General features: G+C 55.9%; 2 protein-coding genes across 3 annotated transcripts in view; one reads left to right on the top strand and one right to left on the bottom strand.

Annotated features, from left to right (window-relative positions):
- The window catches only part of DNAH1 (dynein axonemal heavy chain 1), a gene marked incomplete at both ends in the record, with an annotated part of 80,128 nt that extends 75,845 nt beyond the window's left edge, over positions 1–4,283 (top strand). Inside the window, 10 exons of the mRNA XM_080675518.1 lie at positions 2–156; positions 229–360; positions 729–899; positions 977–1,156; positions 1,227–1,403; positions 1,889–2,059; positions 2,220–2,350; positions 2,724–3,102; positions 3,394–3,628; positions 4,162–4,283. Coding sequence (XP_080531644.1) covers positions 2–156; positions 229–360; positions 729–899; positions 977–1,156; positions 1,227–1,403; positions 1,889–2,059; positions 2,220–2,350; positions 2,724–3,102; positions 3,394–3,628; positions 4,162–4,283 — 1,853 coding nt within the window. The remainder of the gene's footprint in view (position 1; positions 157–228; positions 361–728; positions 900–976; positions 1,157–1,226; positions 1,404–1,888; positions 2,060–2,219; positions 2,351–2,723; positions 3,103–3,393; positions 3,629–4,161) is intronic.
- On the bottom strand, positions 2,467–13,704 carry BAP1 (BRCA1 associated deubiquitinase 1). Of its 2 annotated transcripts, XM_080676252.1 has the most exons (17): positions 13,489–13,704; positions 13,356–13,385; positions 13,192–13,246; positions 12,106–12,238; positions 11,621–11,740; positions 11,087–11,148; positions 10,861–11,003; positions 10,521–10,599; positions 9,975–10,098; positions 9,530–9,677; positions 8,911–9,095; positions 8,287–8,420; positions 7,256–7,734; positions 6,977–7,137; positions 6,635–6,727; positions 6,438–6,510; positions 2,467–6,223 (listed from the first exon to the last, which is right to left on the bottom strand). In XM_080676252.1, the coding sequence occupies exons 1-17, from the start codon at positions 13,523–13,525 to the stop codon at positions 6,090–6,092; spliced, it is 2,190 nt and encodes a 729-aa protein (XP_080532378.1). In that variant the 5' UTR covers positions 13,526–13,704; the 3' UTR covers positions 2,467–6,089. The 2 variants fall into 2 exon arrangements, with proteins under 2 accessions (XP_080532378.1, XP_080532379.1); XM_080676253.1 differs by lacking the exon at positions 12,106–12,238.
- Positions 13,705–13,844: the final 140 nt, after the last annotated feature.

Here is a 13,844-nt window from a genome sequence, read left to right as displayed (position 1 = left end):
GCCAACCTGTCAGTGGTGTTCAAAGACTCCAACTCCACCACACCCCTCATCTTTGTGCTGTCACCTGGCACTGACCCCGCTGCCGACTTATACAAGTTTGCTGAAGAGATGAAGTTCTCTAAGAAGCTCTCTGCCATCTCCCTGGGCCAGGGCCAGGTAGGGATGGGACAAAGAGGGATGAGGGGCCAGGCCAGCTGGTCCCACCACTCAGCACTCCCACCCCCACAGGGCCCTCTGGCAGAAGCCATGATGCGCAGCTCCATAGAAAGGGGCAAGTGGGTCTTCTTCCAGAACTGCCACCTGGCCCCAAGCTGGATGCCAGCCCTCGAGCGCCTCATTGAACACATCAATCCCGACAAGGTGCGCCAGCCTCCTCTGCTGAGGGAGTACTGAGTATCTACCCAGGACTGTGAAGCTAAATGCGACGGTCCCACAAAACGCTCAGGCACACGGGGAGTGCTTGGGAACCGACATATGGAACATGCATTGATTGCATTAATCTTCCCAGTTCACATTACCAGTGGTGATGTGACTCGCTCAAGGCCACCCAGCACAAACTGGTGACCCTGGAACTTGCTAAAGCTCATATTCTTAGCTCGTGGTCCATGCAGCCTGGCCTGGCCCACCCAGAGGGTAGGGTGGCCCATGGTCCCTGGGGAGGAGGAAGCCTGGTATTGGGGAGGCCACCAGGTATGGGTCCTGATGTTCATGTGGAACATGGCCACCAGGTGCACCGGGACTTCCGCCTGTGGCTTACCAGCCTGCCCAGCAACAAGTTCCCAGTGTCCATCCTGCAGAATGGCTCCAAGATGACCATCGAGCCGCCACGTGGTGTCAAGGCCAACCTGCTCAAGTCCTACAGCAGCCTCAACGATGACTTCCTCAATTCCTGTCACAAGGTGAGACACACTTGGCAATGCCCTGCCTACCTGCCCTGGTCCTCACCCCTCACGTCCCCGCCCCTCACCTCTCGCAGGCGATGGAGTTCAAGTCCCTGCTGCTGTCCCTGTGCCTGTTCCATGGCAATGCTCTGGAGCGCCGCAAGTTTGGGCCCCTGGGCTTCAACATTCCCTATGAGTTCACGGACGGGGACCTGCGCATCTGCATCAGCCAGCTCAAGATGTTCCTGGATGAGTATGAGAACATCCCTTACAAGGTGGGTTGGGGACAGGCTGGGGGCAGAGGGCCAGGCGCTCGTGGGGCCCTCTCACCCACCCACTGCATAGGTCCTCAAGTACACGGCAGGAGAGATCAACTATGGGGGCCGCGTCACGGACGACTGGGACCGCCGCTGCGTCATGAACATCCTGGAGGACTTCTACAACCCCGAAGTGCTCTCCCCCGAGCACAACTACAGCGCCTCAGGCATCTACCACCAGATCCAACCCACCTACGACCTCAACGTGAGCACAGCCTGGGTTCTGGGGTAGTGGACACCTGAGTGCTGGGTGAGAGGAGTTGTGGCCCCTGCCCTACACTAGCTCCTTCTCACTGACTAATCCATCCCACAAAGACAGTCACCAGTGCCTGGGGGCACTCAGTGAGGCAGGGGCAACCCAACCCAGCCTACAGTCAGGGAGGATCCCTGAGGAAACGCTGCTTCAGCTAAGGTGTGTGAGGAGCGGTCAGGGGCTGGGTCAGGCCTCCCGAGCATGCACATGCGTCATCAGTAGAAAGGAGTGAGTGTGACAGGTTTGAGCAGCCAAATGAAGGAGCTGAGAGATGGATGGCAGTGAGAAGGGGGCCACCCACATGATGCCTCAGGGGCCTTGGAGTCCCAAAAATAATAGGGTTATGACCAGGGTGATGGGGCGGGGGGGGGCGCTGTGCTCAGTTGGAGGGCCACCACAGGCTGAGGCTTCAGCTGTTGTGCCTTCCTATCCCCCAGGGCTACCTCTCCTACATCAAAGGCCTTCCCCTCAACGACATACCTGAGATCTTTGGCCTGCATGACAACGCCAACATCACTTTTGCCCAAAATGAGACTTTTGCCCTGCTTGGTGCTATCGTACAACTGCAACCCAAATCATCCTCTGTGGGTGGTCAGGGCAGAGAGGAGGTGGGTGACAGTGGGAGGGAAAGAGCCCAAGGGTTGGGCAGGGCTAATCCCCCACCCACCACTCTGCCTGCTTCCTTATGGGATGGAACTCTGTGCATGTGGAATCCTACAAGGGTTGTGGGAGCCAGCCCTGACCCCCACTATCTCTTTGCCCCTACAGATAGTGGAAGATGTGGCCATGAACATTCTACTCCAGGTACCTGAGCCCATCAACTTGCAGTGGGTGATGAGCATGTACCCCGTGCTGTATGAGGAGTCAATGAACACGGTGCTAATACAGGAGGTCATTCGGTAATCCCCCACCACCCCGAGCCCTGAGTCAGCTGACCACTGGGCTGTAGAGAAATGACAGGAAAAGGTACTATGGGCCAGGTGCCATACCAAGTGCAATAAATCCATCCTCTAACTCAGCCACAGTTTTATTATCCCATTTTACAAATGAGTAAGCCAAGACCCAAAAAGGTTAAGTGAACTAAGGTCACATATGTGCTAAGGATCAGAGCTGGGATTGGTACCCAGGCTACCCAACCAGCTCTATGCTGAAGCCTCTATATTCAGCCATTGTTTTGTTTTGGTTTTTTTTGTCTATGGCCCACAACTGGGGAATGTAGATGCTGCTAGAGGGCCCTGGCCCACTGCCTGCCTCCTTGCCACTGGCCCATAGGTACAACCGGCTGATACAGGTGATCACACAGTCACTGCGAGATCTGCTCAAGGCACTCAAGGGGCTGGTGGTGATGTCCTCGCAGCTGGAACTGATGGCTGCCAGCCTGTACAACAACACTGTGCCCGAGCTTTGGAATGCCAAGGCCTATCCATCACTCAAGCCACTATCCTCATGGGTCATGGATCTGCTGCAGCGCCTAGACTTCCTACAGACCTGGATCAAAGAGGGCATCCCAGTTGTTTTCTGGATCAGTGGATTCTTCTTCCCCCAGGCTTTCCTGACAGGCACCCTGCAGAACTTTGCCCGCAAGTCTGTCATCTCCATAGACACCATCTCCTTCGATTTCAAGGTCTGGATACAGCTAGGGCCAGGTCAGGTGACAAGTTGGGGTACAGCCCAGACAGGAGGAGCCTAAGGCCACAGCTGGCTGACAGAGTCAGAGGACCCCTGAGCCAGGGTTGGGGGGAAAGGAGAGCCAGGCCAGAAGAGGCCAGGAGCCCAGGGAAATCATGAGGGGCAGGACATAGACTGCAGGCTACCAGCTAAAATGGTGGGTGTGATGGGCAGGGAGGCAAAGCTCAGGAGGGAGCTTGTGCCTTTGGACCCAAATTCTAACCCAGATTCTGGGTGTTGATATGTGTGGGGCATATCTGTATGCCCACCATAGGTATTGCGCCAATCAGTGTCAGAGCTCAAGCAAAAGCCTGAACAGGGGTGCTACATCCATGGACTGTTCCTGGAAGGTGCCCGCTGGGACCCCACGGACTTCCAGCTGGCCGAGTCTCGACCCAAGGAGCTATACACGGAGATGGCTGTTATCTGGCTCCTACCTGTGTCCAACCGCCAGGTTCAGGACCAGGACTTCTACCTGTGCCCCATCTACAAGACGCTGACCCGTGCTGGTACGAGGCCCAGGGCAGGGAGCCTACACCACAGGTGCGGGCCCAGGCCTGGGCCAGCTCAGGCCAGTTAGGCTGATCCAGGTTAGCTGAACAAGATGGCCGAGAGGTCAGCCAGCACTCCTCAGACCAACCAGGGAGGACAGAGCCTGGCAGCAGCAGGCACGGTAGTGCCCAGCAGCTGGCTCAGTCTATGGTGGCCCCTGAGATCACCATCTTGTCTCCCTCAGCAGATCCACCATGGGTCCTGGGAGCTCTAGCCTGTCAGTAGAGGTTCAGAGCGGGTAACTGAGGCCTGGAGAGGAGGGATGGGCCTGGGCTGAGTCCAACAGGAAATGAGTGATGGCGTCAATTCTCCCATTACTGCCTGTCCTCAGTCAGTGCATTAACCCTGGCAGGTCTGAGCCTTGGCCAGACCATCACCAAGCAGTCTTGCCCTTAGGCCAGGATTCCTTCCTTGCCCCAAATCTGCCTTTATCCTGTCCCTCTCTAACTGTGGCAGACAACTTAACCCTCCTCCCTGTTGCCTGTTCCAGGAACACTATCAACCACAGGCCACTCCACCAACTACATCATTGCTGTGGAGATCCCCTCCAACCAGCCTCAGCGACACTGGATAAAGCGTGGTGTGGCCCTCATCTGTGCCCTGGACTACTAGACTTGGATAAAAGGGTGGGAGCCATTAAAGTTGAGTTTTCTAAGCAGTCCAGCTGAGCCTTACCTGCTTACATCAACCCCCTTCTGTAGGACTCACTACCAGGGAAACAATGGGGATAAGAGGATATAGCAGCCACAAAAGAGAATGTGGTTAGCAAGAAGAGGTGGCAGAGGTAGCAGCTTTGACCTGCTGGACCTGTCCGAGTGCAACAAGAGAGGGACCCCTCCAAGATCCCAGAGCCCCTCCAGGGAGAGCACACCCAGCAGGACTAGAGGCAGCCCTGCTTCAACCCAGAACCCCAGCATCTCTCCAGGTTGCAAAGCTATCAGATCTGGTGAAAGCTTTGGCATGGCCTTCTCCTCCCAAAGTGCACCTTTAACACAACTCTTCACATTCCACAGCTCACCCGAAGCCCCTCCTCAACTCAGGTCCTGAATTCCAGGCCTAGCGTCCCAAAAATCTCTGCCCCAGCAAACTGAATACCCAAGAATGCATATTTCTCACCTCTGGTCTTTGAGCCTTGGGCCCAGGCCTGGTTAGCTCCTCACTCCCACCTCCACCTAGCCTACAAACCTCAAGCCAGCAACCACAGGAGGGTTCATTTTTTTTTTTTTTTTTAAGGAGAGTTTTATTCACTCAATGATCCAATATTTACATGGGGTCGAGGGGTTAGGCTATGCTCAGTACAGAGACAACTGCCAGGGCTGCCAGCTGTTCCCCACCCCTCTCCCAGATCACTATGTACAGATAAGGGGCCTCCTTGGATCTCTTTCAAAGCCATTTGGCAGAGGATATGGGGCTATATTTGGGGGCTGAGCTCCAGAGGAGTTCTGGGCCCGTTACTCCTTGGCATCAGGCCCTCCAGGAACATAGGGTTTCCAACTGGTTGTCTTGGTCCTGCAGTCCCCACCCTGAGTGCCTTGCAGAGGCTGAGGAAGCTGGTGTGGCAGGGAGAGCTGAGGGGTGCCAGTATCCTGCAAGCAGCCCTGTCTCTGCTACCCCTAGGAGGGAAACATGGTAATACTGAGGGGCTGGGCAGAGGCTCCTCTGAGCCCCAGGCTCCAGGACGGAGCCCAGGAGTCCAAGGCAGGCCCAGTGCCAGGGCCACAACACTGAAGGCAAAGAGCCCCAGAACCCTGCTGTGGAGAGCAGACTTGACAAGCCCGACTATAGCCAGGAAGGGACCAAACCACCAAACAGCTCAAACACTTCTCTCTGCTCAGGCCATGGAACCCCAGAAGGTTGCTCACCTCACCCCCACTGGGACACCCCACTCCCAACCTAGCCCAGAAGCCAGGTCCCTGAGTTTGGTGCTCTCCCAGGAGGAATGAAGAGCAGACCTGGCTTCCTCACAAGAGACAACTGGCCGCTACAGCTAGAGCAGCAGGCCCAAGCCACCCAGGCCCCACCAGGATGGCAACTGTTAGGAGAGAAAGCAGAGTCAGGAAGCCGGCTATGACAACACAGTGGTGGCAAAATGGGCCAGAGCCCAGAAAAAATAGACGTCTCTGTAGGTAAAATATATATTCTGCTGCCCAGGCAGAAAGGACAGATCCTGCAGCCCACAGCCGGCTGTGGAGGAAGCTGTAGCACCTCACTTTCCCAGCTCCAGCTGCTGCTTCCTGAGCGCTATGGGCTTAACCTACCCGAGTACAATGCAGGGAATCCTGGCCTGGCTTCCCTTTCCAGGGTCTGAGCTCTCTGGCTGGAACTATTCAGTAATACTGGGAAGGGGAAATGGGGCAGGGAAGGGGCCCTCGTGAGGCCACAAGGCAAGAGCAGGCTGCAGAGTTGGGGCCAGCATCCTCATTGGCGCTTGGCCTTGTAGGGGCGTGAACGTTTCCGCCGGTCAGGCTTCCGCTGCTTGTGGAGCCGGCCAATGCTGACACCTTGGCGCCGCCGCACCGAGATGTTCTGCTCCACCAGGTTGGCCAGCATCCCTGCAGAGAGGCAGAGGCCCTTGAGCAAGTGGCTGGATGCCCAGCAGCCACCTGCTCAATAGGCCACAGGCTCAGGCCAAGAGCAGAGGGTCTTATGGGCCTCCCTGAGACCCACCGTCTGCTCAATCCCCAGCAGAGGCCTGGCAGAGGGGGGACCTGAGGAACATGGCCCTCAGCAGGGTATGCCGGGTAAGACAATAGTGAGTACCCCCACCTTCTTGAGCTAGCATGGAGATGAACGTGCAGATGAACTCGTCATAGTTGTGTGTCCTTCTCTGGTCGTCAATCTGTGGGAGAAAAGGATGAGGACACTGGCATCTCCCCAGAGCTGCCACCAGCTGACCTCGAGAAGTCGCACCTCTGGGAAGACAGTCATGGACAGAGGACCAGGCAGCTGGAGAAATTACCCACCTTGAACTTCTTCCTCTTCTCCACTTCTTCCTTGAGGCAAGCCTCATAGTTTGCAATCTCAGCCTCCACACACTTCAGCAGTGCCAGCAGCTCCTGCCAAAACCCAGCATTGCACCCATGAGGGAGGCTGGCCAGCACCAAAGCCACACTACCAGGAAGCAGCGAGAGGCAAGGATAAGCAACCAGAGTGCCTGGAGCTGACCAAGGCTTCTTCCACTACCTAACCCAGATAGGCTTCACAGCCACCAACCTCCCCACCAAAACTCCAATCAAGAACCGAGCCCTAGGAAGCAGCCCCCAGGCCCTTCACTCTGCCAGGGTTAGAAAACTGCAGGGGCTCACCTTGGGTGAGTACTTCTCCCCACTCAAGGGCTCACCGGACCTGGCCAGCCCAGACTTCTCTCTGCCATCTGCAGCTTCCACCACCTCCTTCTCCTCTGGGCCGCCGGACCCCTGGCTGCCCTGGCTTGGTCTGCTGGAGGGCGAGGAACCCTTCCCACCCTCTGGGAAAAGAAGGCATGAGAAGACCCATCAGAGTGCAGGACACTTGGTGGTCACTTGGCTACCTCCCTCTTCCACCCTTGGTACACCAAGCGGCCAGTGAGTCAGCACAAGGCGCACCTGTCAGTGCCAGGGGACCCAGCACACCATCCTCAGCCAAGTGCAGCAGGCCTGTGCTGATGACAGGACCCAGGTCACGTACAGCACGATTGTAGCGTATACAGTCAACACGCAGCAGGCTGTCATCCTCTCCAAAAAGCACCTTGGAGATGTGGGAGGTTACAGGGCTGGAGGGCCGTGTGGGGTTGGCTGAGCGAATAGGCGAGCGCAGTGGTGAGTTGAAAGCGCTGCCAATCTCAGAGGCTGTGTCTGTGCTCTCGTTGCTGGGGGTGGGCGAGGGCTGTGAGTGCATGGGTACTGCCACAGCCGGACTCCCAGCGCCGCTGCTGGTCTTGATGGACAGGGGGATTGAGAGGTCTTTCTGGGACTCTTTGAGCTTCTCGGCCAATACGTTGATAGTGTTGGGCTGCAGCACCGACAGCTGCCCTTCCCCGGAGCCACTCAATGGCCCTGGCTTTCCTGGCCCTTTTCGCTTGTACCTGTGGGGCCCAACAAGACATGAGCCAAGGAGTGGGTCAGATGATCACAAACCCAGCAATGCCTAGAACTGCCTGCACACACCCTGGCATCCAGGGACTGACCCTGCAGCTCCTCATTCGGTCCAGCAGCCTGACCCAGCCATGCCAAGCCTGGCACCCTAAGCTCTCACAGCTACAGCCAGGTGTCTTCAAAGGACACCTTCTCTATTTCAGCTGCTGGCCTTTTGCCAATGCCATGTCTTCCAGAAAAGCTACCCCTACCCCATCTCCTCCTTCTATTTCATCTAATTCTTCTTCCAAAATCTAACCAAAAGGCCACCTCCCAACAGAACATATTTTGATGTCTGGTTAAATGTGCTCAGTCCGCCCCGCATCCCTCCAAAAGCTTCTTGGGACCTGAAATCAGCCCCTTCATGCCAGCCTTCCCAGGGACCCTGTATTCAGCAGGTGCTCAGTGTTATCCATCTGCTGAAGGGCATTCTCAGATACACACTGAAATAGTCAAGATAGGATCTGCAGCACTCAGAGCCTCCAGCCTAGAGCTGAGCTGACCTGATGGCAGGGTTGGTGTTCTGCACATCGTCCTCCTCCTCATCTTCATAGTCATCCTCATCGTCCGAGTACTGCTGGGGTGGGCGAACTGGAACTCGGCTACGGCCCACACCTGCTGCCAGGTCTTCCTCCTCCTGAGGCAAAACCCAGAGCAGCCATGAGCAGGGGTCAGTCAGCCCAGGCTAGGCATCGCATTCACAGCCAGAGAGAAAGCCGGAATGGCTCTCAGGTCAAGTCCAGAACCCCTCCAGGTGTTCCAGAGCCCAGCCCTGGCTCTGGGAAAAGCTGCTGCCCACCCCACTACCTGCCTACACAGGCTTCAGAGAGAGAGTCTTGTGCCTTAATTTTGCAGCAGAATCCCTGGAACATGTGCCTTGATTTTGCAGCAGAATCCAACCCACAGAATTGTACCAAGGAACATGACCCAAATGTTTAGCCCCATAGCTGTGTGGCTGGACTCAAAGTCAGCGGATCTCTCTGCCTAAGCCCCTGCCATTTCTCTGCCTCCTAATTCCCTGCCTTTGTGGGTGCTTCCGAGTATCAGACAGAGGAACCAGGCCCAGGTGGGGGCTGAACAACAAAGAACTACCTGAGGACACTCCCGTGGCAGCACTCCCAGCTCACCTGCATGGGCGACTTGGCATAGTTGTGATTGTCCAGAAAAGCTGGCAGCCGCTGGACGATGGGAGTGGGGTTGGGGGGAACACCATTGAGGCTGCTCCCTGAAGGTTTCACCACCAGCTTGGGTTTGCTGGGAGGGCTGTGGGTCAGGGCTTGTGGACATGAACCAGCCACCTCCTCCACACCGTCTGAGAGAAGCACAGGCAGGACCTTTAGCCAGATCCTCAAAAAAAGCTGTCCCCAGCCCGCTGTCTCCCAGTCCTGTGACAGCTGAGCCAGCTGGTTAGATGGAAGTCAGTCATGGGCCCACAGCAAGACAAGAGAAGAACAAGATGGAAAAAGAAAGGGAGGCAGAAAGAAAAAAAGCCTTGAAGAAAATCAGAAAGGGAATATGCATTACAGAAAAGGCGCAGGGGCCTGTGGTAATGGCAGCCCTTTACAGATGCCTTTCTTTAGGGAAAACTGCTCTCCCTCCATGTTTGGACAGGAGAGGGATGCAAGCAGTGGGCTTCAGGCCTTCCGTAGCAGCCTCTGAATCACTGCCCAAGTGCCTTCAGGTCTTCCAGGTCAAGCTATGAGGGGTCACTCTGAGGCCCATGAGAGGTCCTAAGACCCCTAGTACCTGTGTGGGTGCCCTCAGAGGACACTGGGCCCCTGCTCGCCTCCAGAGCCACGGGGGACTTGCCACTGGCTGGTTTGGACTCCTCAAGCAGCTGTGACTCTTGAGACTTGTGGGTCTGAATCAGCTCTGGTTGTGTTACCCTGATCACCTAAAAAGAGAAGCCAAGGCTCAGAGGAGAGAAGGCAGCCCCAGCCTCTACCTTGGACAGCCAAGGGCCTTGGTTCTCCCCACTCCCTCACAGAAAAATACAACAGTCAAACCCAAACCTCCTTTTAGAAACTACTTTCCCTCACCACCCCAGGTCCCCCCTTTCCCAAAAAGGGCTCAAAGGAGAGGAGTGGTTAGTTGAAGCCTAGATCCATGATGATTTGGGAATCATAGACAAATACCCCAGTGAGGGGAAGGAGAAAATGGCTGGACAGGGACCGGGCAGGAGAGTACCCACCTGCTGCAGGGCCTCCAGTATTATCTGACGGTTCACCTTGAGGACATGCAGCCTGGCCTCATACTTGATCCTGCGGTCGGGCACCACCGCCATCAGGTTGAAGCGGATGTCATGGTAGGGCTCCCTGCAGTCACAGCTGCAGCTGTGAGAGCAGCTCCCACCCCGGCCCCACCATCAGGTTGAGGCAGATATCCTGACAGGGTTCCCTGAAGTCACACCTGCAGCCATAGGAATAGGCCCCACTCCAACAGGCAGGCAGCAGCTGACCATGTATACCGGGCACATGAGCTGGTGCCTTCCAACAAGCTGTGTGAGGGGCCTGGCAGGAAGTGAGCCAGCATACCTGGGTCACCTAGGGCTCCATCAAGTCCTGCCCCTTCCCAAAGCAGGCCATAGAGCAATGAGTTGGGAGCCCAAGATTCAAGCCTGATCCTGCCAGATTCACCATGGCACAAATCACCTGGCTTCTCTGCCTTGGTTCCCTTTTCTGTGCCCATCGCAATGGGGGCACAGCTCCAGAGGGTAGGGCAGGCACAGGACGCTTACCCTGCAGTGGCAAGGCCAATACGCTCCATGATGACCCGCCGGGCCTTGTCTGTCCACTCCTCGTCCTCACCCCAGGGCCCTAAGGAACACAAGACAAGGAGTCAGCAGGTGGGAAGCCCTGAGTTTGGGCAAGCCAAAAATGGGAGGGAGGATGGAGAGTAGTTGAGTCAGGGAGTCAGGGGCTAATAAGGCAATGCAGTGCAGGGTGCCATATGGCCAAAGTCAGATGTCCTGAATACCCACCCCCACCACTGAATTCCAAGCACCCGAGGACCCTGGACCCCAGCTCCTTAAAAGTTAAGCAGAGAAACCCAAAGGGCCCCCAGCTCAGAGTGCTTACCATGGTCAATGGGATAGACCTTGAGCCCATCCAGTTCAAAAAGCCGGCCTGTGATAGGCACATAGCTGACAAAGTGGAATGCCTCCATGGTCCGCACTGCACTGAGGCCATTCTGCTTCTCAGGAAGGTGGCGTGGCTCGGGCCTGGGGAAGGACATAGTCAGGGCCCCGAACGAGACAGCTCTTCCTTACCCCCACCCCCAACAGCTCCCACAGCTCCCACACACCTGGCATGGCTATTATGTGCCTTGGCCAACTCTGGGGCATTGCCAATCGCATATCCTTTGCTCTAGAGGGAAGAAAATGAGACCACATCAGAACAACTTCTCAGCTGAGCCTCTGGGTGGGAACCAGAGCTTAGACGAGCAGGCCTGGAGGTGTTCCAGGAACCTGAAGCACAGGTGGACTCTCCTAAAGGGCAGAAGAGAGCTCTGGAGCCCGCAATAGATGGGCTCTAACGGCCTTGCACAGTAATAAGTGGACACTGGGAGCAACATGGCCTCCAAAATGCCAACAAAGTCCTAAAATGGTGTCACTTAAGCAATCTTCCTTCCTTCCCTAGGTTTGTCTCCTTTCCTGACAATTGGGCCTAAAACCAACTGCCTTCCACAATTAACTTAAGAGTCAAATGTAGTGTAAATGAGCATGTGGAAAGTAAAAAGCCTCACAGTGCCAAATGTCATGTAGTGGCATCACCAGTGGCCCTGGAGGTCAGATGTGTCCCACCAGCTGTGAGCCAGAATTAAGGCACTGTGGCATACCTCAGGGCTGAAGCCTTTGGTGAAGTCCTTCATACGACTCAGGGTGGGCCCCAGGTCCACATTGCTGCAGTTCAGGAGCACGCTCAGCAGGGCATGAGTGGCACAAGAGTTGGGGATCAGCTGTGAAACCAAGAACAGTCACCCATGCACAACATCCCTCAATCGAAGCCCACATTCATCAGGAATGGGAACCCAGAGAGGGACAGTCATATCTGGACAACAACCCTCATCTTTGCCCAAAGTTTGTTCAGTTAACTAAATATCCATCAGATGTCTGGGGACATGGAAAGTAGATTCAGACCCCACACTTCTCTAAAGAGTCTCCCTTTTTTAATAAGAGCTCAGTTCCTTCTGCCAAGGGACTTCCATAACCATCATCCTCAGTAACTGCCTATCTCTTCCTTCTGCCTTTTCCCACTTCCACTTCCCAAGCAAAGAAAATAGCAGCATCCCACCCTCCAGACAGAACACAGAGCCCAGCACACCTGGTGGGCAAAAAACATATTATTCACAATATCGTCATCAATCACAGATGTATCATCCACCAAGGTAGAGACCTTGCGACGGGATCGGCGCTCTTCGATCCATTTGAACAGGAAAATGAATCCATACACGGGGCTGGGGAAAGTAAGGAGCAGAGCTAAACCAGCCAAGTTGGGGAAGGAAACCAGTACCCCCTTTTTCTCTCCCCCTATTCCCCTGCACTGTGTTACCACTCAGGTGCCCCTCCTGTAACGCCATCTCTCTCCTGGTTTCTTCCCAACACTGCCCAAAGTGGCCCTGAGCCCTCACACCCCAGAAGCCCGCCACAGGCAGGCTAAGCATCGGCTTCTGGCTGTGGTTCTCCAGGAGTCCACCAGTGTTCTCATGAAGTTTATGGTTCTGGGATAAGAGAAGAAAAGCTGGAACCAATGGCCCAGGACAGGGTAGGAATAGAAGTTAAGGTGAGAACAAAAACTCTGATGAGGAAGTGAAACACTAATTCTCACTTGTGAACCCCAAGGCCTGAGCCCCAATGCAGACAAGAAAATGAACACCCATATGAGCCCCTCCTTTGGGAAATAAAAGCAGACTTCTCAATTCAGTCATCATAGTGGTTCCTCCACACCTCTATTTTGCAGGACCACCAAAACAAGACCCTGAGGTTGGTCACCCAGGAGGGCCTTGTAGGTGCCAACCAATCTATACAAGACCCTTGTGTGGAGATTAAAGGCACTGGCACACTGGCTCTTTAAGCAGTAATTAATAATTACAGCTGCTCAAAAGGCAGGTGTGATCTGGGTCTAGAGAAGGGCCTGGCTTCCTGCTCCAGACCAGAAAAAGCAGCTGAACTATATTCCAAAGGATGGTTAGAATTTTTAGCGATTGGGGGAGGTGCTACTACATAAAGGGAAGTGATGAGGGGAGACTGGGAGAAAACAAAAATACCAGCTTGATCAGGAGAGCACCCAAAGAGGAGGGATGCTTCCTTATATTAGATTTCACAACTTGGGGTTCCTGATACTACCCCCCTTGAGGGACACCTCTAGGCCTCGAGGTGTGAAAGGCGGTCCTGCCGCCAAGCCACTCACCCCTGGCACTTGCTCTGAAGGTCATAGATCTCCTCCACTTGCACCCCTTTGACACCTGCGATCAGGGAAGAAAATAAGACGGGAAGGGCAGCTCCAGGCCATGCAGCGAGGGCGGGAAAGTGAGTCCCCACAGCCGGGGTCCGGCGGGTAAAAGAGGCTCTTACCGAAATCTTCCACCAGGAGGGTGAAGAGGCCTGGTGGGGCGACAAGAGGAGCGGATGATGGTCAGGCAGGCGCCTCTCGGGGGGCCCCCCCCAAACCCCCCACCCACCCCCGGCCAGCCGGCCCCCTCCTCACCAGGGTCGCTCTCCAGCTCCAGCCAGCCCTTATTCATCTTCCCGCGGGGCGGCCCTTCAGCGCCATGTCCAGGCCCTCCCGACCCACCGCCGCCCCGCCGGGAGCCCCCGACGCCCCCGGGGCCCCTAGCCCCACACAGACAACGGGTCCCGTCGCGTCACTTGCTCGCGCCAGCGGGATACGTCACCACAGGGCGACCGTCTCCCCCTGGCTTCTGGGTGCGTCTTCCGCCGGTTAGACTGATTCTAGCGCTCTAGCGCGGGGCGGGGCGATGCGAGGGGGCGTGGCTAGAGGAGGGGGCGGGCGAATGGTGTTGGCGCCAGTGGCGCGGGAGCGCGCGCTGTGAAGAGGCGTGG

The sequence above is a fragment of the Plecotus auritus genome (genome assembly GCF_963455305.1).
Source record: "Plecotus auritus genome assembly, chromosome: 6".
In the NCBI taxonomy this organism is placed as follows: domain Eukaryota; kingdom Metazoa; phylum Chordata; class Mammalia; order Chiroptera; family Vespertilionidae; genus Plecotus; species Plecotus auritus.
Note: the sequence above shows the minus strand (reverse complement) of the source record. Positions and strands in the feature narration are given on the sequence as shown.

Coding starts and splice junctions, on each gene's coding strand:
- BAP1 (XM_080676252.1), bottom strand. CDS start 13,525: ATGAATAAGGGCTGGCTGGAGCTGGAGAGCGACCCTG. Junction 11,004..11,086: donor GCACATAATAGCCATGCCAG/GTGTGTGGGAGC, acceptor GTCCTTCCCCAG/GCCCGAGCCACGCCACCTTC. Junction 10,600..10,860: donor GGTCTATCCCATTGACCATG/GTAAGCACTCTG, acceptor TGTGTTCCTTAG/GGCCCTGGGGTGAGGACGAG.